Source organism: Colobus angolensis, unplaced genomic scaffold (genome assembly GCF_000951035.1).
Source record: "Colobus angolensis palliatus isolate OR3802 unplaced genomic scaffold, Cang.pa_1.0 Scaffold9, whole genome shotgun sequence".
In the NCBI taxonomy this organism is placed as follows: domain Eukaryota; kingdom Metazoa; phylum Chordata; class Mammalia; order Primates; family Cercopithecidae; genus Colobus; species Colobus angolensis.
In genome coordinates, this window is record NW_012122931.1 from 9,667,011 (window position 1) to 9,692,455 (window position 25,445).

At 39.0% G+C, this 25,445-nt stretch overlaps 1 protein-coding gene across 1 annotated transcript in view; it reads left to right on the forward strand.

The window, feature by feature from the left end:
- The window catches only part of MAPKAP1 (mitogen-activated protein kinase associated protein 1), a 268,575-nt gene that overhangs the window by 36,365 nt on the left and 206,765 nt on the right, over positions 1 to 25,445 (forward strand). The window contains 6 exon segments of the mRNA XM_011931379.1: positions 194 to 521; positions 2,939 to 3,028; positions 16,208 to 16,356; positions 21,684 to 21,704; positions 21,706 to 21,723; positions 21,725 to 21,826. Of these exon segments, the coding sequence (XP_011786769.1) occupies positions 263 to 521; positions 2,939 to 3,028; positions 16,208 to 16,356; positions 21,684 to 21,704; positions 21,706 to 21,723; positions 21,725 to 21,826 (639 nt within the window). The 5' untranslated portion in view covers positions 194 to 262.

Consider the following 25,445-nt stretch of genomic DNA (forward strand, 5'->3'; position numbering starts at 1 on the left):
TTGACTAGAGCTGCAGCCCCTAGTGCTTATAAGGATTTCCTTTCAGCTTAGACTTAATCCTTTTAAGCTCCACAGAACAGGGATAAATGTTGATTTTCAAGGTGGCATTTTACTACACTGAATTTGTCTGAAAAATGATTCAGTCATTTTCTGCCTTATTCTTAAATATTTGCTGTGTACATCATGTTTCTAGGTAGGTGAGCTCGTGAAGCAATATGAAGAGGAGAAAATAGCCTGTTAAGGAAATTGGCCCACAGAAAGGATGGCCTTCTTGGACAATCCAACTATCATTCTAGCTCATATTCGACAGTCACATGTGACCAGTGATGACACGGGAATGTGTGAGATGGTTCTCATTGATCATGATGTTGACCTAGAGAAGATTCATCCTCCTTCAATGCCTGGAGACAGTGGGTCAGAAATTCAGGGAAGCAATGGTGAGACTCAGGGCTATGTATATGCCCAGTCAGTCGATATTACCTCAAGTTGGGACTTTGGTATTAGAAGACGCTCAAACACAGGTAAACGTTGTGTTCTAGTCATGTCTTCTGAGCTTTAAATCAGTAAACAGTCTTATGGAATAATGCATAATGTTGGAATAGGCTTAATGGGGGAAGTTTCTGGGTATTAATAGGAACACACATATGTCAGACTAAGAGTGAGTCTGAGCAACCTCTCCATCTCTGCGACTGCGAATGTAGAGGGCCTCTAGAATGTTATTAGAAGTAGACAGAAGAGGGATAGTGAAAAAGTTGGTTTGGAGAACATGTTGGACGTTGTCTAACAAGTCATTGTTTAGAAAGGCAAGTGACCGGCTTTGAGTGTCTTCACAGAGCAACATTAGTCCCAGTAGGTAGACTACCTGGAGACAGATTTCAGGTTGACATAATAAAAAACTTTTAATACAGAGAGGTGACCACCCAAGGAGAGCAGGCACTTCTTGCCGCTGGAGGAATTGTAGGGGAGTGGGGAAATGGGAGGAGACACCTGAGTATTTGCTAGGGCTGGTTTTAGTAGTGTTCTATACTTAGGGTGTGAGGTTAGAAAAGGTGCCCCTGTTTTTGATACTTTGCCTTTATTTTCTTAAATTGATCACGTTTTGATTTTTCTGGCTTGAAAACACTCAACTTTGGTATACATGTATTTAGTCATTAGCTTTAAAAGCTTATTGCCCATTTTCCCACATATTTTTTTGGTGGCCTTGTTTCAAGGGGAATGTGATGAACCAAGGATTTTTTTTTTTTTACTTAGACAAATTATTTAGAATATATATTGTAGTTCTAATATGACAGGTATTCTAGGAGATTATTTTTTTTTTAGATAATCAGAAAATACAATCTCCAAATTAGCAGTAACCTGCTAACTCCCAGGAAAGGTAATGGCAAGGAGATATAGTAGAACACTGAAAATACTTACATATTTATTTTCATGGTCCAAATGTAAAATGCACATAAAGTAATATTGGAGGTAGAGCTGGATACAATTTACAGTGAAAGGCACATTCAGGTTTTGGTTCAGAATTCATTCAGTATCTGTGACATAAGAATAATTTGCTCTCATGATGAAAATAATTAATAGCATTTCCCAGTATCTAAAGGAACTTTTATCAAAATAGGATTTGAGTGAAGGTTTGAATATAATTTAGAACCATTGATTCTCAGTTCTCTAGTTGAAACTGACTTCCTTGCAGGTTATTGAGATGATATCTTATATGACAGGTTGAATGTATTTCAGTAGGAGAATGCTGCTAAATTGAGAGCTTTATGATTATATTACTTTGGCTGTACCCTTCACATTTATTAATTGCAATTGAATGTATTTTTCTTCAGTGGAATTTGGTTAGATATAGTGACATTGTCAGAATGCTTTTCCCAGCATAGTTTAAATTTCTGGTAAGATTATTTTCAGTATTTCCCTACCACAATGCTAACGCAGAAGTGTATAATTTCCTACCTTGAAATAGGTTGAAAAAGAAATTTATTTATTTTCTATTAGCAAAATGCTGGGATAGGAACCTGAAGATTAGCAAGAGAAAACTCATTTCAAGAGATGGCATCGATTGTGACTTTCTTTTTTATCGTGGTCTCTGTATGCAGGAGTTGTTCAGTGGATGCTGGGTGGTATTTCTCTAAAGGATCAGTTCACTGATTTTTGAAGGTTGATCAGCCAGTGGCAATATAATCACAAATGCATAATTTTAGGTGACTCTTTTTGGAATTTCTTTAGGTAGCACTTAGATGCTAATAATTAATTGAGATTGTAGGTTGTCTTAGTGACCAAAGAATTTACTTTTTAATCCATGCAGCATATCTTAAAATTTTGTAAAAGAAAGATTGTTCTTTTTAAGATTTGACTAATGTTACAAAGATACAAATCATTTATTTTACTACCTATAAACTGTTTCAGCCCACTGAAGAAAAGCTATGCTAATTTATATAGCTTTGACATTTTATAATTTTCATGATTTTTAGATAAAGGATTTTATATTTAAAACTTTAATAGTCTAGTCTGAGTTCATTTATCTTTAATTTTTGAAACGGGTAGAGTAATTCATAACAGTAATTTTATTCCTGTAATGTAATATTCACTTCAGTTCATTTGTGCATTAAAATTCCTTTAAGACCGTTATTAATGATTTATATAATGAAATGTCATATTAATCACAGAAGTTTTCACATTTTATTATTCTCTTCCATGTTAATACCATCTTTATGATCTCTATTAGTGTTTTATATCCTCTAATTTCAATTATAAATCAAGAATATTTTCATGTTTTTGTTGGTATTTGCTTTTCAGGGGTGCCACCTTTAAAATTTTATGACTTTTTCTCTACATATGCAATATAAAACATCTTTATTCATGTAAAGGTAGTTAATTATGTCTTTGTTTATGGTAAACTTTCATTGACAAACTTATAGTTATCATATTTCTTTTCAAGCTCAAAGATTAGAACGACTCCGAAAAGAGAGACAAAACCAGATCAAATGCAAAAATATTCAGTGGAAAGAAAGAAATTCTAAGCAATCAGGTAAATGGAAATGATTTTAATTCTTAATTTGAGATTTATATATTTAGTTTATTATGTAAGAACTTTTATTTTTAATTCATCCTTTTAAATCCTCTGGACAGATACCTCTTGTGTTTTGAGCTTTGGGCTCTTTCTCTTGTGTGCCTTGACCCTCTGAAGCTATATGCTCTTTAGGTCTTGGCTTTTTGGCCACCCTTCACTCAGGGTCACAGGGATTGATGTGTGCAGGGGACATTTTGTATAAGCTGTCATGTCAGTACTTTTTTCTGATATTTTTTCAAAAATATAGGCCAAGGAGTACCCTATGATTTTTTTTTTTTTTTTTTTTTTTTTTTGAGATGGAGTCTCACTCTGGTTGCCCAGGGCGGAACGCGATTGTGTGCTCTCGGCTCACCGCAACCTCCGCCTCCCTGGTTCAAGTGATTCTTCTGCCTCAGCCTCCAGAGTAGTTGAGACTACAGGTGTGCACCACCATGCCTAGCTAAATTTTATATTTTTAGTAGAGACGGGGTTTCACCATGCCAGGCTGGTCTCGAACTCCTGACTTCAAGTGATCCACCTGCCTCGGCTTCCCAAAGTGCTGGGATTATAGGTGTGAGCTACTGTGCCCAGCCCCTATGATATTTTGAATGAGTTTCTAGGTTATAGATTTCCCTTGGCAGTTCCAACCTAGACTTTCCCTTGCCCCATTAGTGGGCCTAGTAACAGTCTTTTTTGCATATATGCAGATTCTTTTCCCTTAGTATAAAAACCATTGTGTTGCTGGTATCATTAGCATTTGCTGTATATTTTCATCTAGTATGTGTATAAAGGCTGGTCATATTATATACTTTCAAAGCTTCAGTCTCAGCAAGAAGAAAAGACTTGGGGAAGAACAATTTCAGAAATAAAATGCTATTAAAATATTTTATAGTGGTTATATCATGTTTTCTAGACTTTCTCTTTTTTTGTCTTTTAAAAGAAATGTCTGCAGTCTGTCTTCTGTATTCTCCCAGCACCTCCCAATATCGTATTGACGTGTAATGGATGCCTAATAAATATTTGTGGATTGGCTCCATTGTTACACAATAATTATAAGACTAATAATATTAAGATGTATTATACTAATAGCAGCCCCTACCTGGTGCTCTACTAGGTACTTTACATGCGTTACCTCTATTGCAGTGATCTTGCAAGGTGTAGGTATCATTGCTGTTGTTTACAGATAAGACAAAGGCTCAGGGATTTGATGAACTTGCCAAAGTTACCCAACAAGGACGGTAGTGTGATAATGAGATGTTTTGTTTTCAGCTCTGCCTGCATATAAAGGCCAGTCTCTCTGCGCTAAATCACACTCTGTAAAGTGCTTCTTGATTTCTCCTACTACGATTATAAACTCAAGTATCCTCAGTAGGTATGATTTTCTTCATGACTGCTACTAAGTGATGACTGTGTAGAACCAGAAGTCCCAATTGTTTGTTTGTCTTCCTTATATCTCATTCTGACTGTCCTTGAATGAAGTAGTTCTTCTTGAATTTCTCTTTATTTTTACTCTGAATACTTTCAGAATCTCACTAGGCTAGCCCCTCTGTTGATACAGTTAATGTTTCTCTTTGTTGTATTTAATACAGATTGAAAATACTTTATATCACTTATCTTATTCACTTTCTTCAAATTTTTTATATATATTAATGCAGTTCTTATTAATCTCTTCTTGATCAATATATACAGAGCCAGTTTATCTAAGCTTCTCTGTCTCTCCAGCCACCCTTTATTTTTATTTGCCTTCTTCACTTCCGTATCTTAAAAAATTATAAATAAAACACAGTGAGGCCAGGCACTGTGGCTCACACCTGTAATCCCAACACTTTTGGAGGCCAAGGCGGCAGATCACTTGAGGCCAGGAGGTTGAGGTCAGCCTGGCCAACATAGTGAAAAATCATGTCTTTTTTTTTTTGAGATGTAGTCTCGCTCTGTCGCCCAGGCTGAAGTCCAGTGGCGTGATCTCAGCTCACTGCAAGCTCCACCTCCTGGGTTCATGCCATTCTCCTGCCTCAGCCTCCCAAGTAGCTGAGACTACAGGCACCCGCCACTACTTCCGGCTAAGTTTTTTGTATTTTTAGTAGAGATGGGGTTTCACCATGTTAGCCAGGATGGTCTCGATCTCCTGATCTCATGATCCGCCCGCCTCGGCCTTCCAAAGTGCTGGGATTACAGGCGTAAGCCACCTCGCCCGGCCCCTCATTTCTACTGAAAATACAAAAAAATTAGCCAGGAGGCAGGCAGATCACTTGAGGTCAGGAGTTTTAAGACCAGCCTGGCCAACATGGTGAAACCCTGTCTCTACTAAAAATATAAGAATTAGCTGGGCATGGTGGTGTGCGCCTGTAATTCTAGCTACTCAGGAGGCTGAGGCATGAGAATTGCTTGAACCTGGGAGGCGGAGGTTGCAGAGAGCTAAAATCGTGCCAGTGCACTTCAGCCTGGGCAACAAAGCGAGACTGTGTCTGAAACCTAAAAATAGGGTGAATTGAGTACCTCAAATATAGTTGCATCAGTCCCTTTTACAATGTGAGAAATAAATTCTTCAGCTTAAATTTTGATACATCTAATAGAGGATTTTGTTTGCTCCCCTACTTATTTTTTAAAGTCTAATCTACTTTAATTTTTGTTCATTGTTTCACAGAATATGTTGGAGAAATAGTTATGTCCCCTTTTGCTTTCATTTGTTACCATGCTATCCATTATAGAAGTGTACTTATACTTCTCTCCTTCAGTTTCCTTCCCTTTCTTTTCTGTGTCTCATGGATTTTGATAATTGAGCCTGTGGTCTTAATTCTGGAGAAGCTCTTTAATGTGTATGTTCATGCTTGGACTGTTACCCCTGGTTCTGGCCAGACCAGCAACCTGCCTGGTAGTCATTCCTGATGGTTAGAGTGAAACTTATCAATGCACAAAAGAATGTCTTTGGATTCTCCCTTAGGCTGGGTCCTATCGTTAAACCTCAGCTTGGCACTGTGGGTGTATTGAAGCATGCTAGAAAAGTGGAATCAGCAGTCCACTAAACATCTAACTGGCAAACTGAGCAGCCATCCTATTTTTATACATCTCCCACAAATGTACTGTCTCGGCAACAAATGCCACATCTAAATCTTTTTGATTTTTATTGAGAATTTTGGGTGGGTAATTATTTATTCATTCTCTCATTTTAAGAATTGGGGGTCTCACTATGTTGCCCAGGCTGGCCTCAAACTCTGGATTCAAGTGCCTCAACCTCCTGTGGAGCTAGGACTACAGGCACATGCCGCCATACCCAGCTTCATTCTCTCATTCTTTTTCTATTATTTATGCTTTGCTAAAATCCTTTCATTTGTTTTTCTTTGTTTTATTTCATTCCGCACTAGAAGAATCATCATTCTAAATAGGATGACCTCCCTGGAAGTATTCTTCTTTCACAATTATTCTGTCAACATCCAGTTTATCCTTTAAGACACAGCAAAAGGGCAGTCTTTTCATCGAGGAGATGGAGGGTTTGTGGAGACCATCTAGTCCGTACCTCAGTTCTTTATGAACTTGCTGATCCATGTGCCATGAGACCACATGATAAATGAAATACCTTAGAGTAAGATCCTTGTAATATTCCTGTAACTAAAACTGCATGGATAGATATGAAAATGGTGTCATCAGAAGTGTGCTTTGTTAGGAATAATGTCATATTAAGATCCAAGTATCTTTAATTTTATTATTTTAAAATGGTATTGGTATTTTATTCTTTACCTAATTAGTTATTACCCTTACTAGTTGAATTATTTAACAAGTATTTCTTTCATAACTCCTGTGCGGCTAATAATTCTATGCTGAGTGCTAGGAGGACTACATGAATCCTCTCCTCAAGAAGTTTGAAGTCTAATTGGCAAGTAAGGCTTCTTATGCATGAAGTTAAATAATAATGCAAAACAACAATGTAGCTTATTTATTATATCAGTTATTTACATGTACCTGATGTTTTATGTAACTTCTATTATTGATTTCTTAAGTAATGATTCCCAAATGCAATGGATGTATAAAAATCAGAAACGCATCCAAAAGTGCATGTTATAATAACATTCCCTATACATTTCTAGGCCTCACCTGTGGAATTCTTGATTTAATAGATGGGGCTTGCCGCCCACAAATTTATGGTTTTCAGAAGTTCCCTGGGTGATTCTGATGAGTAATCTGCCCAGTATATAGTATGTTAGCCACTAAGTTTATTTCTTTTTTTCTTTTTTGGTTTTTGTTTTTGTTTTTGAGACAGAGTCTCCTTTCGTCAGGCTGGATGGAGTGCAGTAGCACAGTCTTGGCTCACTGTGACCTCCACCTCTGGGGTTCACGCAGTTCTTGTGCCTCAGCCTCCCTAGTGGCTGGGATTACAGGCATGTGCCACCATGCTTGGCTAAGTTTTTTAAAAAAAAATTTAGTAGAGACAGGGTTTTGCCATGTTGGCCAGGCTGATCTTGAATTTCTGGCCTCTTGTGATCCGCCTGCCTTGGCCTCCCAAAGTGTTGGGATTGCAGGTGTGAGCCACTGTGCCCGGCCTATTTCATCTTCATTCAAAGCCAGCAAATTAGCTGTTAATATGTCTCTTTTACAGGTGAGAAAACTGGTGCTCAGAGGCCAAATAACTTTCCCAAGTTACTTACAAGTAGTAAATGGTAAAGCCGGAATTCACCTCCTGGACTGTTTGACCCCAAAGACTTTAGTCTTTCTACTCTGCTCTGCTCCCTCCCATACTATTGGCAGAAAGGAGCTGCTTCTGAAGTTTTGGGTATTGAGAAGTCTTTGGTGTTCTCTTGTTCCTTTTTTTTTTTATAGAGTGAATCTTGCTCTGTTGCCCAGGCTGGAGTGCGGTGGCACGATCTCTGCTCACTGCAACCTCCGCCTCCCAGGTTCAAACAATTCTCCTGCCTCAGCCTCCCAAGTAGCTGGGATTGCAGGTGCCTGCCACCATGCCTGGCTAATTTTTGTATTTTTAGTAGAGACGGGGTTTCACCATGTTGGCCAGGCTGGTCTCGAACTCCTTACCTCAGGTGATCCACCTGCCATGGCTTCCCAAAGTGCTGGGATTACAGGTGTGAGCCACCGTGCCTGGCTCTTATTCCTTTCCTTCTCTGTCAGCTATGGCCAGATATGGGGAAGTTGCTGAACCCTCTATGTTTGGGGAAAAAAAAATTCAGGTACAGTGGCTCATGCCTGTAATCCTAGCACTTCAGAGGCAGAGGCAGGGGGATCACTTGAGCCGAAGAGTTTGAGGCCAGCCCTAGCAACATAGCGAGATCCCGTCTACACACACACACACACAATTAGCTGGGCCTGGTGGTGTGCTTCTGTAATCCCAGCTACTCAGGAGGTTGAGATGGGAGGATCACTTGAGCCCAGGAGGTCAAGGCTGCAGTGAGCCATGGGGGTACCACAGCACTCCAGCCTGGGCAACAGAGGGCGACCCTGTCTCAAAAAGCAAAATAAGAAATTGTGTAGAAAAAAATTTGAAAATGAAAATAAGTTACCAGTAATCTCATATTCAGAGGCAACTGCTGTTGTTACCCTTTTGATGTATTTATTTTAGATTTCATTCATACATGTGAGTGTATATATTTTAAACAATATTCAATGTTTAATATAAAAAATATATATGTATATATTTTGACACAGGGTCTCGCTGTGTCACCCACGCTGGAGTGCAGTGGCACGATCATGACTCACTGCAGCCTTGACTTCCTGGGCCCAAGCAATCCTCCTGCCTCAGTCTCCTGAGTAACTATGCCACACAGGTGCATGCTACCTTGCCTGGCCAATTTTTACAATGTTTTGTAGATGCGGGGTCTCCCTGTGTTGCCAAGGCTGGTTTTAAACTCCTTGACTCAAGCAATCCTCCTACCTTGGCCTCCCAAAGTGCTGGGATTACAGGTGTGAGCCACCATGCCCAACCTCAAATCATATTTCATATGAGCTTTTTTGTATTTTTTGTGTATACAAGTAGTTCATTAAGATAAAGTGTTGTGGTTATCTCCATGTAGATCTCATACTTTTACATTTCTTATTAACATTATTTCCACATATTTTGTGTTACCATTGTATTTTTATTTTGTTTTTTTTTTGAGATAGAGTCTCGCTCTGTCGCCAAGGCTGGATTGCAGTGGCACGACCTCAGCTCACTGTAACCTCCACGTCCTGGGTTCGAGCTATTCTCATGCCTCAGCCTCCTGAATAGCTGGAAAAACATGCACACGCCACCACACCTGGTCTACCGTTATAAATAGGATCTTCTTCCTCATAGGTTTGTTATTGGTCTTTTGTAAATAAATCTGTTTTTTTAAATTCTAATTTTCATTTATTTATTTTTGAGACAGAGTTTTGCTCTTGTTGCCTAGGCTGGAGTACAGTAGAGTGATCTCGGCTCGCTGCAACCTCCGCCTCCAGGGTTCAAGTGATTCTCCTGCCTCAGCCCCTCAAGTAGCTGGGATTACAGGTGCCCACCACCACACCTGGCTAGTTTTTGTATTTTTGGTAGAAACGGGGTTTCACCATGTTGGCTAGGCTGGTCTCGAACTCCTGACATCAGGTAATCCACCCATCTCGGCTTCCCAAAGTGCTGGGATTACAGGCATGAGCCACCGCACCTGGCCGAAATCTGTTATTTTAATGTATTTGTTTTGTATCCCGTCACTCCCTAAATCCTTATAGTTCTAACGTGTTCCATGCATAAGTTCTGATACTCATTCTCATCTTCCGAATGCTATAGTGTGTGCTTTTTCATAAAGCTGATGATAATTAAATTTCCAGGCTATTTTTTTTTTTTTAATTTTGTGTTCGTAGGCGAATCCAACTGTTCATATTGGTTAGGACTTTTCAGTTGCTAATAACAAAAAGCGACTTGAAGGAGGGCTTTCAAGAAGTATAACTCTGCCTTATGAATGGCTTGGAACCAGAAGGAAGGGCTCTCATGACTTCCCCCATCTTGTCTTGGCTTCTTTCTGCCTATATGCTCTCTCTGTCCTCCCTTCCTATACCCTACCTCAGCAACTTCTTCTACTTCTCTGGTCCAGAGTTATTCATTCAACAGATATTTATTATTAAAAAATAATAAATTATTCCTTCAACAAATAGTGAACAAGACAAAGTCCTTGTCTTCATGGGGCTTATATTTGATTGGGGATAAACAGTAAACATAATATGCCAGAATGGATAAATGGCATAGGAGAAGAATATAGCCAGGTAAGGGGAATAAGGCATGCTAGGCAGAGAATTTTGCTATTTTGTGTAGGGTGGCCAAGGAAGGCCTCATTAGGAAGGTACTGTTTGAGCAGAGATCTAAAGGAAGTGGAGGAGTGAGTCATGCAGATATCAGGGGATGAGTGTTCTAAGAGGAGGAAATAGCAAGTGCAAAGATTCTGAGGCAGAAATGTGCCTGGTGTATTCAAAAACTAGAATAGCAAGGAAGGATACCTGTTGGTTAGAGCACAGTAAGCACAGGAAGAGTGGGATCAGAGAAGTCAGTAGTGGGGTTCCTAGTCATGGATGGTCTGGTAAGGAATTGTATTTTTTCTCTGAGGTGAATTGATCAACGTAGTGATGTGATATGTGACTTCTTTTCCCCCAGTTTAAATTTCCTTTAAAAAAAAAACTGGCTGGGCGCGGTGGCTCAAGCCTGTAATCCCAGCACTTTGGGAGGCCGAGATGGGTGGATCACGAGGTCAGGAGATTGAGACCATCCTGGCTAACACCGTGAAGCCCCGTCTCTACTAAAAAATACAAAAAACTAGCCGGGCGAGGTGGCAGGCGCCTGTAGTCCCAGCTACTTGGGAGGCTGAGGCAGGAGAATGGCGTAAACCCAGGAGGCGGAGCTTGCAGTGAGCTGAGATCCGGCCACTGCACTCCAGCCTGGGTGATAGAGCGAGACTCCGTCTCAAAAAAAAAAAAAAAAAAACTTTATTGTAGAAAATTTCAGACATAAACAGAAGTAAAGAGAATGGTTTAGTGAACTTCCTTCACTCATCTGCCAGTTTCAACAATGATCAGTACATGGCTGGTCCTGTTTGATGTATACATTTTACTACCGGCCTTCCCAGATGATTTTTAAGCAAATTCCAGCTACTATATAATTTCATACCTAAATACTTTGTATTTTTAACACATAATAAAACTGTGGCACTACTACTCTCCAAAAAATTAATATTATTTTAATATTATTTATATCATTTAAAATCACATTATGTTTATTATAATGAAATATAATAATTACATTGAAAAACATTTAAAATAATTTCTTTATAATATTATAAAGAATTTTTTTTTTTTTTTGAGATGGAGTCTCGCTCTGTTGCCCAGGCTGGAGTGCAGTGGTGTGATCTTGGCTCATTGCAAGCTCTGCCTCCTGGGTTCACGCCATTCTCCTGCCTCAGCCTCCTGAGTAGCCGGGACTGCAGGCGCCCGCCACCACGCCCAGCTGATTTTTTGTATTTTTGTTAGAGACAGGGTTTCACTGTGTTAGACAGGATGGTCTCGATCTCCTGACCTCGTGATCCGCCCACCTCGGCCTCCCAAAGTGCTGGGATTACAGGCGTGAGCCACCATGCCCGGTCAGAAAAAAAATTTTTGTTTTGAAGCAGGGTCTTGCACTTTGACCGGGGCTAGAATGCAGTGGCATGAACATGGCTCACTACAACCTCAACCTCCTGGGCTCAAGCGTTTCTTCCTCCTCAGCCTCACAAGCAGCTGGGACTACAGGCACAAGTCACCATTCCTGGCTAAGTTTTGCATTTTTTGTAGAGATGGGATTTGGCTGGTTTTGAACTCCTGGGCTCAAGTGATCTGCCCATCTTGGCCTCCCAAAGTGCTGGAATTATAGTTGTGAGCCACAGTGCCTGGCCAAGAAATAATTATTTAATATTATTAAATATCCAATTATTGTTCATTATTTCTCAAATCATCTCAAAGTTTTCTTTTTCCCCTATTGGTTTGTTCATGTTTGGATCTAAGATCCATCTACTACTTTGGTTAATGTCTCATTTTTTAATCTATAGCTTCTCTTTCACTTTTTTTCTTATAATTTATTTGTTGAAGAAATTGGGTCATTTGCTGAGTAACAAAGTTATTTAAAATAATTCCCCTCTTTGTGGTTAATCTGCCAAGTCATTATTATACTTAGGTTCATTTATTTCATTTTGCCTTTGTTTTTAGAGGTTACACTTTTAATTTTCTTTTATAATTATTTAAAATGGCTTCAAAGTCAAAAACATAAAGCAAGATAAAGTCAGAGAAATCTAGCTTCACGTTCTATTCCCTTCACTCTTTTATAGTCATTTTTAAAGTGGTTTTTTGTCCCTTTAAAACTATATATAAGCATATTTATGTTTATATCCTCCTTTTTCAGATTAAAGATAACATATTATACATACTGTTTTGTACAGTCTGTAGTTTTTTTCATTTAGTAATATGTTCTGAGGATTTTTCTGGAGCAATATATAGAGATAAGCTTCATTCCATTTTACAGCTGCGTACTACTCTATGATACAGATGTACCAGTGCCAACCCATGCCCCAGTCAGGGACGTTTGATTGTTTTCAGGCTTTTGCAAATGGCACTGCAGGGAATAGTTTTATGCATATTTTTTAAGATTTTGTTTTACTAATGTATCTAAGTGGTATTGTTGGGTCAGAGGTTAAATGAAGATATGGTTTTCCTTGATCTTCTGAATTCCCTTTCATAGGACTTTTGCTGTTACCCACCAGTAACATACAGAGTGTCTATGTCCTCAGAGCCTCAAACTTTTAGATTTTTGCCAATCTGGTGAAATGTAGTTTTAATTTGCATGTCTCTTATGAATGTGGTTGAGAATCTTTCCATTTAATAGCTGTTTACATTTCTTTTTCTGTGAACATTTCATATTTTTTGTCTTATTTTTCTGTGTTCTGTGTCTACTTTTAGAATATTTATATATTAGGAATATTGACCTTTATTCTTTCCTAATTTATCATTTGTCTTTTTACTTTTTTCCCATACAAAAGTATTTTCTTTTTATGCGGTCAGATTTATCAAGTTTTCTCCTCATTCTGAAGTTTGTAACTTGTATTTTAAAAGATTCATATTGGCGGCTATGTCAGGAAGAAACAAGCGTCGGGATGGAGGAGGCAAGGGCAGAAACAGTAAAGTGGGTTTGAAGGTGATGATGATAATACAGTGGTGCTAGCGGTTGCGACGGTTCTGAATAGCTTTTGAAGTATTGGCTGATGGGTAGGATGTAGGATGTGAGAAATCAGGATGACTCCCAAGTTTTTGGCCTATCAGAACTGAATTGCCATTAACTGAGGAGATTGTGGGAGTGAGAGCTTTGGGGAAAGATCAAGAGTTTGGTTACAGATAGGTAACACTTGAGGTGCCTGGTGGGCATCCAAGTGAAAGTGTCCAGTAGAAAGTTGGATGTCTGTAATTTCAGGGAGTGTTTAGGGTTAAAAATAACCATTGAGAGTTGGTAGCATATACAGGATATTTACTTGGGGTTTCCCTTTTTCTTTATTTACTTTTTTTGAGATATGCTTTACATATAGTGAAATGTACAGCTATTAAATGTACAGCTCAATGACTTTTGACGGACATATACATTTATATAACTAGCATCCCAGACAAGTATAGAGCAATTCTGTCACCCCAAAGAAGTTCCCTGGTGCTCCTTTTTAGTCATTCTACTCCCCAGAGGCAAGTATTGTTCTGATTTATGTCACCACAATTTAGTTTTGCCCCTTTTAGATGGTATTTAAAAGGATGTGAGTGGATGAGATCACCAGTGGTGTGAATATAGATTGAGAAGAGGTCCAAGTGCTGTGCCTTGGGAAATACCAGTGATTCAAGGGGGAAATGAGATGAATCAGCAGAGGGACCAAGAAGGAGTAGCCTGAGAGCCAGTATAAAAGCCAGATAGAGTGGAGTCCTGGGGAGCAAGTGAAAAAAATGTTAAAACAGGAGGGAGTGATGAACCGTGTCAAATGCTGCCAAGACATCTTGTAAGATGAGGATTAAAAATTGACCAACAGATTTAGCAACAAAGGGATCATTGGTAACTTCGATGAAAGCTGCTTTGGTGGAGTAGTGTGACCTGAATACGCCTGCTTGGAGTGGATTTGATTGAATGGAAGTGCAGGTACTGGACAAAAAGAATATAGAAGATATTTTAAGAAGGAAAAAAATATGGTAGTAACCAAAAGGGAGCGAGTATGGGATAGAGAGCAGATTTTTTTTTTTTTTTTTTTTAATGAACAGTGTTTCAGTACTGTGTGCCAATGTGACTAATTCAGTAAGAGAAAAAGTGACAATGGAAGAGAGAGAAGAGAATTACTGGAGAGCTGTTCATGAGTTGGCAAGAGGGATGGGATCTAGTGCACAAGGAAGGGCTGGCCTAAGGTAAGGGCAGAGGGAGTTCATCCATGGTAACAGGAGGACAGGCAGATAGAAGAGCAGATGAGAGCATGCAAAAGTTCTCTTTGGTTGTTTCTGTTCTCCAAGCCTCGACAAAGGAGGAAGAGGGGAGGAGATGTTAGGTTGAGGAGAGAGGTCTGAGTGTGAATATCTGAGAATGAAAGGGTTTATCATAGCATCACTTTGCACCTAACCCTATTGGTAACAGCTGTGTGACGTCTATACATTACTTAAGCTTGGGATTCCTCAGTTTCTTCATGGAGCTAGTAGTAACATCTCTCTTAGCATCTGTGAAGACTGTGACTGTGCCAGGTGAGGAAAATACCTAGTATTGATCCTGGCTCATAACAGATGCTTAATAAAGGATTATTTCTTTCCCAATTATAACCGTGAAACTCTTCATAGATTACAGGTAGAAAAGTACTTCCCATTTTTAAAATATTACTTTTAATCAAATTATAGTCTAATTCCTCTTCAAATCTGTGTTTAATATGTTGATTATGTTGAACTCCTGTGCTCAAGTGATCCTCCCACCTTGCCTTTCTAAAGTGCTGGGATTACAGGTTGGAGGCATGGTGCCCAGCTGCAGTTACATTTTTTTTGGAAGTTCTAAGTGACTGTTACAGAGTTCTGTTCTCTCTCTTGGTTTAATTTGACAATGCTAAAGTGGAATGGGGTTGAACATGTTTATTGCAGATTTTAAAGTCTCAGATTGAATTATTTAAAAACTTTAAGTGTGGACATTTCCTGATAGTCACTTATCATCTAGCTACCACCACCTTGATTAATATTCCAATTGATTTAGAGAATTAAATGATCTTTGAAAAGATACGAAACTTGTCTTTGTTCACTAATGAATAAGAACTGAAGATTCAGATTTAATAATAGTTTAATCTGAATTATTTCAATCATTCATTCATGCAACAAAATTTATTGAGTTAGTCTTACCTTGTTCTTTAGTGCCCTAATGTATAAGAACCTTGGTCAGGTGCAAATTCTAGTTGTGTTACTTATTAGCTGTGTGGTCCAGGGCTAATCAGAATATTCTAAGCTTGTTTCCACATTGACAAATCTGAGATAATGCTAGTATCAACCTCAGAGGCTTGTTATGAGGATTAAATGAGATATATTGACTTGCTAAATAAATGTTAGCTACTGTTACTACACTTGATCTTAGCCAAAAGGCCAAGAAGCAATAAATGTTATCTACTGTTACTATAAATATCCTTTCTCTTTTTTCTCCTCTTCATCTTTGGCATCAAGAGTTTGTGCAAGGTGCAACTGAAGAGTGTTAGAGGATTAATATGTAGATCTTGACCTTGAAGAACTAGAATTCCAAAATCACATAATATTAGAGGCAGGAGAGATCTTTGAGATTATCTAGTTTGACAAGCCCAGAGAGATTTAGAGAAGTGTTCACTATCACATAGCTTGCTGTTAGCAAAGCCGGGCCAAAGCTTAGGTCTCCTGGCTGTGAGTGCTCTTCTTATAAAATGGCTCCGTTGTTGCTTTGTCTGTTCTCCCCTCTCCCTTAACCCCTTCTCTTTCCAAATTGACTGTCCTGGCCTGCACGTTTTTCTGTGCTCTGCCTTTTCAGTGCACAGTGTATTGTGGGGCTTTCTGCATACATCTGACCTGAACATGCCTCTGGATGCTTTTTCCTTCAGGTTCTAAGGAAGACTTTTTAGGGAAGGTGGACAAGTTGTCTCTGTGTAATCACAGGATGTTTTTCTTCCTCTTGTGTCACAGCCCAGGAGTTAAAGTCACTGTTTGAAAAAAAGTCTCTCAAAGAGAAGCCTCCAATTTCTGGAAAGCAGTCAATATTATCTGTACGCCTAGAACAGTGCCCTCTGCAGCTGAATAACCCCTTTAACGAGTATTCCAAATTTGATGGCAAGGTAAGTAAAAATGAGACTTTGTCTCTTTAAGTAAAACTGTAATTGAGTGGAGTTGTTTTTGGTATTATTATTAGATTTAGGGTTTCAGAAATGCTTCATAGAATGTCAGTTGACAGTTATAGAATGTCACTCCACATTTTCTAAGACTGTTGATGTAAAGGTATGAATTTGGGTTCGGTGTTGTTTCCACAGTAATATATTTGGGAGGATTAAAACAAAAACAGTCCTGTGCTCTCTCATTCTCTGTTTCTCTGTGTATAGATATCTCAGGAGTGTTGTATTTTAATCCTCCCAAATGTATATATACATATATATGTATATATGTATAGTATATATCTGTTTATATATAGGTGTGTATATGTATTTTATATATATGATAGAAAGAGGAGGGGGAGGAAGAGAGAAATATATATGTGTATATTTTTAATCTGTTTTATCTCCTAAGTATACTTGAGAAGTTGGATTAGTTAGATTGTGATTAATCAAGGTCTAATTGTGTTGGGAAAGCCTTGAAAGTGGTTCTGGGAGGCAATTTGCATTGTCTTGATTGATTCTTTATTATAATTGTAGAAATTGTTGAGATCTGAGCTTCATTTCAGAATCCTAGGCTATTGCTTGCATTTCAGTATTTCACTGTGGTGGGATCTTGACACTTGCTATGGAGACTAACTTTATTTTTTGCCTGTTTGTGCTAACAGTTTGCTGTTATAAAATTAAAGTGTGTTTGTTTTCCTTTTAGAAATGTGGCCACTGTTTCAGGTGGATCCTAGTTTCATGTGCAGCACCCCTTCCCCAAACCCCTGCCTTCTTGTGTCTCTGTGCTGACCTGAGCAGGGCCTTGTTCAGAAGACAGTAGCGGTTGATTTTTGTATTTATTGCCGTGATGTTTGCTGTCTGGCAGTGTTGTGGAGTGCTGAGTGATAGCTTTTTGCCTGGAGGTGTCATGTATAATCTGTCTTACTTCAATGCCATTGCAGTTAATAAACATACAGCTTTTTGCTTATGCTTGAATTTTATTTATTTTTTTATTTATTTTTTCATGAGCTGGTTCTGTCAGTTGTCCTCTTTGAGCAGAGATGTTTTCTCTTCGAAAGACTTTTACTTCCTACAATTCAGCAGGTTTCCATAGGTTTAAGTAAGCATGTATGGCCATCAGCACATGAGGTTATTGATGTTTCTGGGAGAGAAGAGCAAAAACTAGAAACAAAATGCATAAATAATATAAAGATCCTAATATACTCAGGAAGTTACCTCCAAAAAACACCTGACAGCACTTTTAGTAAGTTACAGACTGTATAGATGTAAAGCTTCTCTTTCTCCTGTTTTGTGGAATGTAGCACAGAGAAAGGAGTTCCCCCAGGGGACAGGAATGTCAGCCTCTGGAAAATGGCGAGTTGGACTATATAGGATTTTTTAAAAAAATACTACAATGGATTCATTTAGACATGTGAGAAGTTATTGTTGGGATTAGGGTAAGCAGTTGGAATTTATTTGCTTCCATTGCGTGATACCATCTCATTGTTTGAGGATGTAATTTCTGGAATAGTTAATGTGTGATAATGTGTTTATATATAAGAAAAGCATAGATCTTTTAAAATACTCTAGAATTCTCTTTATACCATAGACTTTATTGTTAATTACTTAGGTTTGGATTTGTCACAAGGTTGTGAACTCTGCTTGGTGTGTATATATCTAACTTCTGAAGTACCAGCAGGAAAATAAAAAGTAAACCATTTCCTTAGTCACAAAGGAATTATTCTCGCTAGATGTGTGTTTACACTGAAGACTCTCAATGCTTTTGTCATAGCAAGTCCATTTGTAATCCACAAAGGATGTGAGTGCAGAGCAATCACCATTATGCATTGATTAAGAAAGATTTAGATATTGATAAGTCTATCTTATGTGATGCTATTGTATTATTATCTTACATATTACAATTGCTAAAATACAATTAAACCCTTGTTCTCATCTATTATTTAATATTGATGCATTTGGCAGATATGTAATGAAAATGGCTAATATTTGAAGGATATTGTACTGTACATATTAAATTAGTCGTTCTTTATCTTTGTGAAATGCATCAATATGATATACAATGACATCTCAATGATTAATAGAGAATTATACTTGAGTCAAGCCTTTTTGTAACCTAGAAATTAAAATGACTATTCAAATAACACCTCAAAATGATCAAATTAGCATTTTGTGATTGCATAATAATGGGATTGTAGTAGTTATAACAGCACCATGGCTGCCTCTAGAGTTAAGATCATGTCAACCCCTTGATAATAAAGCCTTTTCCGTGAGAGTCGACTCTAATAATTTCCAGATTGATTCTTCCCATAAATCATCTGACATTCGGCACTAAATTTTTGTTACTGTTGTAACTTAAAATTATTTTATTTTTATTCGGCTCATATTTAAGAAATGAAATGAGTGTCTTGTTTTAATGATTCACTGTCTTATCATTGGAACGCCATACTTTTTGCCTCAAATATAAGGGTTTGCTACGTATTTTGATACTATTTTTTTTTTCACAAAGGTTTGTTAAAGCCTCTAAAATATGTACAGTTTTCCCCCCTACGAATATTCAGAATGCTTTTCTTGGGAATAACTCTTGCCTTATTTACATAATTAACTGAGTTGCTTAGGTCTCTTGGGCAAATAGTACATAATTGGGGAGAGAAGGGGACAGGGAAGAGTTTGGGGTCTAATTAAATATGCTAAAAAACTATTTAATTATGTATTTCCTCAAGAGACTAACTGCTGTGAAATCCTTAAGATTAGTGTTAGATTTGAAGAAAAGATTTTGCTTTTGCAATGGCTTTGCTATTACATTTTAGTCAAGCAGGCACATCTAGTGTTCTTAACAGTTTGTGCCAACTGGATTGTTGGTTTTAATGATTCTAAGGGTGAGCTTCACTTAACTATTGTGCTAAATTAAAGTGAATATTTCCAAGTAATTTTTGGTTCCTGTAGCTGGTTGATAATTTTATAAAAAGCTTTTTTAGATTGTGGTTAGCTAATTTTTAAGGCATGAAATTGAGAGGGAATGGCTGTACTTAGGCATGTGTGCCTTGTAATTTTGACAATTTTGGCGGTCAGGTGTATCATGTTGATACTATTTCTTTAGCATGTTGGTGATGCTGTCTGTGATCTCTTTTAGAGTCTGCATTATCAATAACTGTTTACTGATCATTTGAAAAAAGTTCAAGGTTGATTGCCAAGCAGTTGTAGGGCATGCTTTGATCAGACCGGCAAAACCAGCCTCAAGCATCTGCCTGAATTCTTAAGCATTATTGAGAATGGAACCCCTGAATAGCCTCATTAACAACACAAAACCTCTGTTCTAGAGGTTGAGACAATTGGAAAACTTCTTGTACCAGTCCTGATTTCACTGGATGTGGGAGCTGTTGGTTGTGACAAGAGGTTGCTTTGAGGTGATCGGGGAGTGGGCTTTGCTGAGAGGCAGTAGACATTCAGCACTGATTTAAGTGCCTCAAAATATGTGGTTTTTCTGCCCTGTTTCTCCACCTGTTTCAGATTAGGTTATGTTTTAAGAAGGAAATCTAACCCTATCCATTTTATGCTGTATCACTTTCTTGAGACTCTTTTGCTAGCACATTATCACTATTCTGGTCAAATTACATTTGCAGATATTATCCTTAGTAGACCATCAGAAGTTCAAGTACCCATTTCCTGTCAATACAGTTACTAATAAAAAAAGAAGGGGGGGGACTGATTAGCAAGTTATGTCATCTCAGTCAGTTTTTTTCACCTCTGAAAGGAGATGAGTGAGTTCCTCACAAGGCTCCTGAGACCATCAGATAGGATAATGCTAGGATGAAGCATCTAGCACAGTGAAAGGCAGCATCATTTAGTAAAGTGACCTATTCTGTAGTAAAGCCTCAGTTGGAATCTCCATGGCTTCACTTATGGTGTGACCTCAGGCTAGCTACTTAACCTCATGAAGCATGGAGTTGAGGATATACTACCCCAAAATGTGGCACCTTGGAATATTGAGTATCATAATCTGAAGGAACTTGAGAAATGGCAGGAATAACTCTGATCTTCCCCTGCCCATCTCCCCTAAGCAGGTCACAAGGCCCTCATGTGAGATATGTTCTCTCTCTGCCTGGAGGAAAGGAGCATCCTCATCTCCGAAGATGAATCTTAAAGAACAGGCTTTGCTAAATTTCCCCGCAGTTTACAACACTTACTTCCTACCTTCATCCTGTTATATTTTCCACATGACTCTCCACTTTTCATCAAACTTAATGTAAAAACTCTCAGATTTAACCAACGGTTTCTTGGGTCTTTTCTTATGAAGGCTCTATGCCATGTAAAATTTAGGTTAAATAAATCTGTGTGCTTGTCTTTTGTTACTCTGTTTCTTGTTACAGGGGCCTCAGCCAAGCATTTACAAGGGTAGAAGGAAAAAATGTTTCTTCTCTACAAGTTCCAGTCCTGATAAGTGAAAGAAATGATGACTGTGTATCTTCCTCAGGAAGATGAAATGAGCAGGATGTGTAGTACACAGGAAACAAATATTCCATTTCTGCTGCTTTCTCTTTGTAAAGGGGTGACACGGCACTGACGATGGGACAGTGGCGATGTCTCTCTCACATAGTACTGAGTGAGAGGGAATGTGTGTGTAAAAGTTCTTCTTTAAGAGGGTTAGTGTCTTAAAGAAGAAGTACAGCAGAGTGGGGGTGAAAACGGTCTGCACATTGAAGTTCAGGGAATCCAGTGGGGTTCTCGTCCTTCACTAGGAAGATTGAGACAAGTAATTACTTCCTTTGGGTGGATGGGGGAATGGCTATTTTTTTTTTAAACCTTGGGTGAGAAAATGGTTCAATATTGGTGATTGCTTGGCAGTTTCTAAAATGTTAAATATCCTACTTTTTGGGCCTAGCTAAATACTATTTTCTAGATATAAGGGGAATCTTTGACTTGACAAGTGCTTGAAAGAACAAACCAGTTCTGGTTCATATAGACAACTGTGACTTTGATTGTGTTAACTTGTTAGAAAGTAACCATTTCTCAGTTAGAAACTGTTTTAACAGGGAAGCTGCAGAGAGCATGGGGGAAGGGATAATTCATGAGTGCTAATTGCTTGGCTGTTAATTTTCATAAGTGTTGATAGAAGCAGTTCCTTAAATTAAACTTTGTTTAAAATGTATCAGGGGAAATATTCCACAATGTCGAGCCTGAAGTGAAAATTAATATGAATGCTGTGGCAATTAACACATACTGGTTAATAGCTTTTAGCAGCATTTTGGGATGATAGTCCTTAAATACATTTTTGCATGCTGCTCTTGTTTCAGCATTGTTCCAGTCTATGTCTGGATAATTATGAACAAATGTTTTTTTACAATCATTGGTATTAAATAGCTCTCTTCAAAGAAAGTCACTTAAAACTTTTCAGAAAAGCATGAAGCCACCAAGAAATGTTGCAAACTCAGAAAAGGTCAGTGAATTGAAATCATGTAAAAAGAAAAATTACCCTTAGCGGAAAAGGCAACTCATCTGAACTTGGAAAATGTGCTATTCTTGTGGGAATGGTCCCTTCTAATATGTTAAAAACTACATTTGCTTCTGGATCTCTTTCCAAAAATAAAAAATAAAAAAAATTTTAAAAATGTAGCCTGGGCTTTTTAGTGTTGAGTATGTTTCTAGAAAGCAGCTTTTACTTAATGCTGCCTGAGCTGAGGCAGTAGCCTTGAGTCTAAGGGTCTTCTGGCCTTACTTCCTTCTCCTTTACCCCCACCCCCTACTCAGCTGGTGGGGGTGCGGGGGTAACCATGAATGAAGAAAGAAGTTGGCTGCATAATACTGAAAGTCCACCACTGCTCCTTTCAGTAAGAGTTCTCCAGGGCTTTGCTTGCTTAGTGCCCAGTAAGAGACAGATCCAGAGTGACTGTATTTTGAATTAGGAGCTATTTGTCTTACTTGTTCAGTGGCTTCATTTACATGCTTTTGTTTTGTTTTGTTTTGTTTTGTTTTGAGACAGAGTCTCTTTCTGTTGCCCAGGCTGGAGTGCAGTGGCACCATCTCAGTTCACTGCAGCCCCTGCTTCCCAGGTTCAAGTGATTCTTCTGCCTCAGCCTCCCGAGTAGCTGGGATTACAGGCACCAGCCAACACACCCGGCTAGTTTTTGAATTTTTAATAGAGATGGGGTTTCACCATATTGGCCAGTCTGGTCTCAAACTCCTGACCTCAGGTGATCTGCCCGCCTTGGCCTCCCAAAGTGCTGGGATTACAGGTGTGAGCCACTGCACTCAACCTACATACTTCTTTAAAGAAAAGTCTCAACATGATTTTAGCAGTTATTCTCTTGGCTACTTATCTCTGTGACTGTATTTTGCTAGTCTTCCTTTCATAGATCAGTTTTTGTTAGTCTATTTCTAAAAGAAGATGGAGATTAGATATTCACTACCTTTTACATATTCCGGTATATGGTATAGAAGGATTGCTGGGCATAGTGGCTCATGCCTGTAACCCCAGGATGTTGGGAGGCTGAGGCGGAAGAATCACTTGCGCCTAGGAGGTTGAGACTGCAGTGAGCTGTGATTGCACCACTGCACTCCAGCCTAGGTGACAGAGCAAGATGGTGTCTGAAAAAGAAGGATCAACTTCATTAAAGACATCTCTTTGTGAGATTATTTCCCCCTTACCATTAGATTAACTCTCTCCTGTTGCTTCATGTTACACTGAAAATCCCAAGGGAAGACATTGGGATTTTTGTCTTGATGGTCAGTTCATAATGAGTTAAACAGGAATCACAACAAAATTTTTCGGCATTTTACTCTGAAGTTAAATCCTCTATGCTGAGTTCTTAAAACTAACTTCTTCCACTCTGAGCTCTCTGTCTAGGCCTCATTTCTGCAGTTAGCTGTGAACCTTGGCAGTCTGTGGTGGGTTCCTTTGTTGTGGAGCCATCTTCTGAAAATTCCATGAGGTAGAATTCACTATTGGTTTAAGGCTTTTCGAAGGAAGGCAGACTCTTGCCATGGAAAGAACATGTTTGTCAGGCTTGGGTTAAAATCTTTTGATCTGAGAGCTAAAGGATGAGTAAGAACTAGTTAAGAACAGGGGGAGGAAAAAGGAGGAACAGAAGGTCTGAGGCAAGTGGAATTTGGCAGTTTTGAGGAACCAAAAGAAAGTTATGTGACAGGAGCCCTAGGGTGAAGTAGATGGTGGTGAAAGGTGAAGCTCTGGGGCAAGACCAGATATGACTGGTAGAGGTGTTCTCTTTAACCTAATGGCACGGGGAAGCCTTGAACAAGGATTTAAATGGGGAGGTGAGGTAATCAAATCTGTTTTGAAAAGACCCCTGGGGCTGTGCTGCCGAGTATATCCCTGAGAAGGATTTGTGAGGATAGAGAAAGTAATCAAGACATTCTTTGCAGTGCTCTGGGTGAGAGAGTGGTAACCTGGGCTTGCTTGTTAGGATGAAGATGGAGTGAATGAATTCAAGAGATGTTTAGTAATAGGCAAAAGTGATTGGATTTGATGATGTATGTAGGGAACAGGGTTAGAGAGGGGTTTGAAGGATGATTTTCTGGTCTGTGTCTGGCTTGTGGAGCTGGATGGATAATGAAACCATCCCTGAATTAGGAAGCACTGAAAGAGGGCCAAAGATGAGGTGGACATTCCCATTGGCAGCTGTTTTGGACTTGCTGACCACAAATCATAGTCTGTTACCATGTCCTTGAAGACACTGTACATGTTTTTGGGAGGTGGGATATACCCTACTTGTCTGGTTTGTGTTTGGGGAATCTGAGGCAGTGCTCTCTGAGGTGAGAGTGGAGCAAGAAGCCTCTTCTTTGTTCTTGCTTGTCAGCCAGCCTTGGAACTGGCTAAGGAATTGCCTTTAGACGTTAGTCACCTTCCAGGTACTTCCTCTCCCATCAGTCACTTCCTCTCAGATGACAGGGATGTGCGCTCAGATGCCCAGCCCGACTCACCAGGCCATTCAGAGGAGAAAATGACAGGGTAATTTTATTCTTTTATTTTCAAGAGAGTAATTTTAAAGAGGCAGATGTCAGGTGTCATTTAAGACATGTTGATTGTAATTCTTGGAGGTTAGGGGACTAAGAAGTAAACAACATGGACGTATTTTTGTTACAATGAGATTACTGTGATCGTACTGCCTTCTCAGTACCTGATCAATTACCAGGTTAGTAGAGGGAATCTGGTTGGAATGAATATCAAGCACTGAGGTCTAGCCCAGGAGACAATCCTTGTAGGCATGGAGGGGACTAGGGATGGTGTGATTTTACATTCAGCCTTCTCATCATGCGGTACTTTGCTCTGCATGATTTGCCGTGGAGAGATTGTCTTCTCTCTCAAATAATGAGGCCCTGATTTTACTATCTTGAAGACCTCTATCCAGAGAAATCAAATGACAGCCTAGGGTCACCTAGCTGGGCATGGAATCCAGGTGTTCTAATTCTCAGAGATTTTTATTTTCTTCTTTTCTTTCTTTTTTTTTTTTTTGAAGATGGAGTCTCACTCTGTCGCCCAGGCTGGAATGCAGTGGTGCAATCTTGACTGACTGCAACCTCCGCCTCCCAGGTTTAAGCGACTCTCCTGCCTCAGCCTCCCAAGTAGCTGGGATTACAGGTGTGCACCACCATGCCCAGCTAATTTTTGTATTTTCAGTAGAGGCGGGGTTTCACCATGTTGGTCAGGCTGGTTTCCAACTCCTGACCAGGTAGTCAGCCCGCCTTGGCCTCCCAAAGTGCTGGGATTACAGGTGTGAACCACTGTGCTGGGCCGAGAATTTTTATTTTCATTAATGACATTCATACTCACAAAATGGAAACTTGATTTCCAGGACTACTAGGCCATGTGGTAGAAGGAACACTGACAGAGAATCAGAAGACTTGAGTGTTAGTCCTGGCCATGCAATTCTTTCTCTCTGATGTAGAACAAGTCATCTCTCATCTCTGAGCCTTGATTTCTGCATGTTTAGAACCAGGAACATGGCTTAGATGACCTCTTGGATTCTTTTTGGCTTTAAGATTCCAGAGTTTTGTGATTAGGGAGGTGATTGACATCAGTGAGATATAGGGAGGTACAG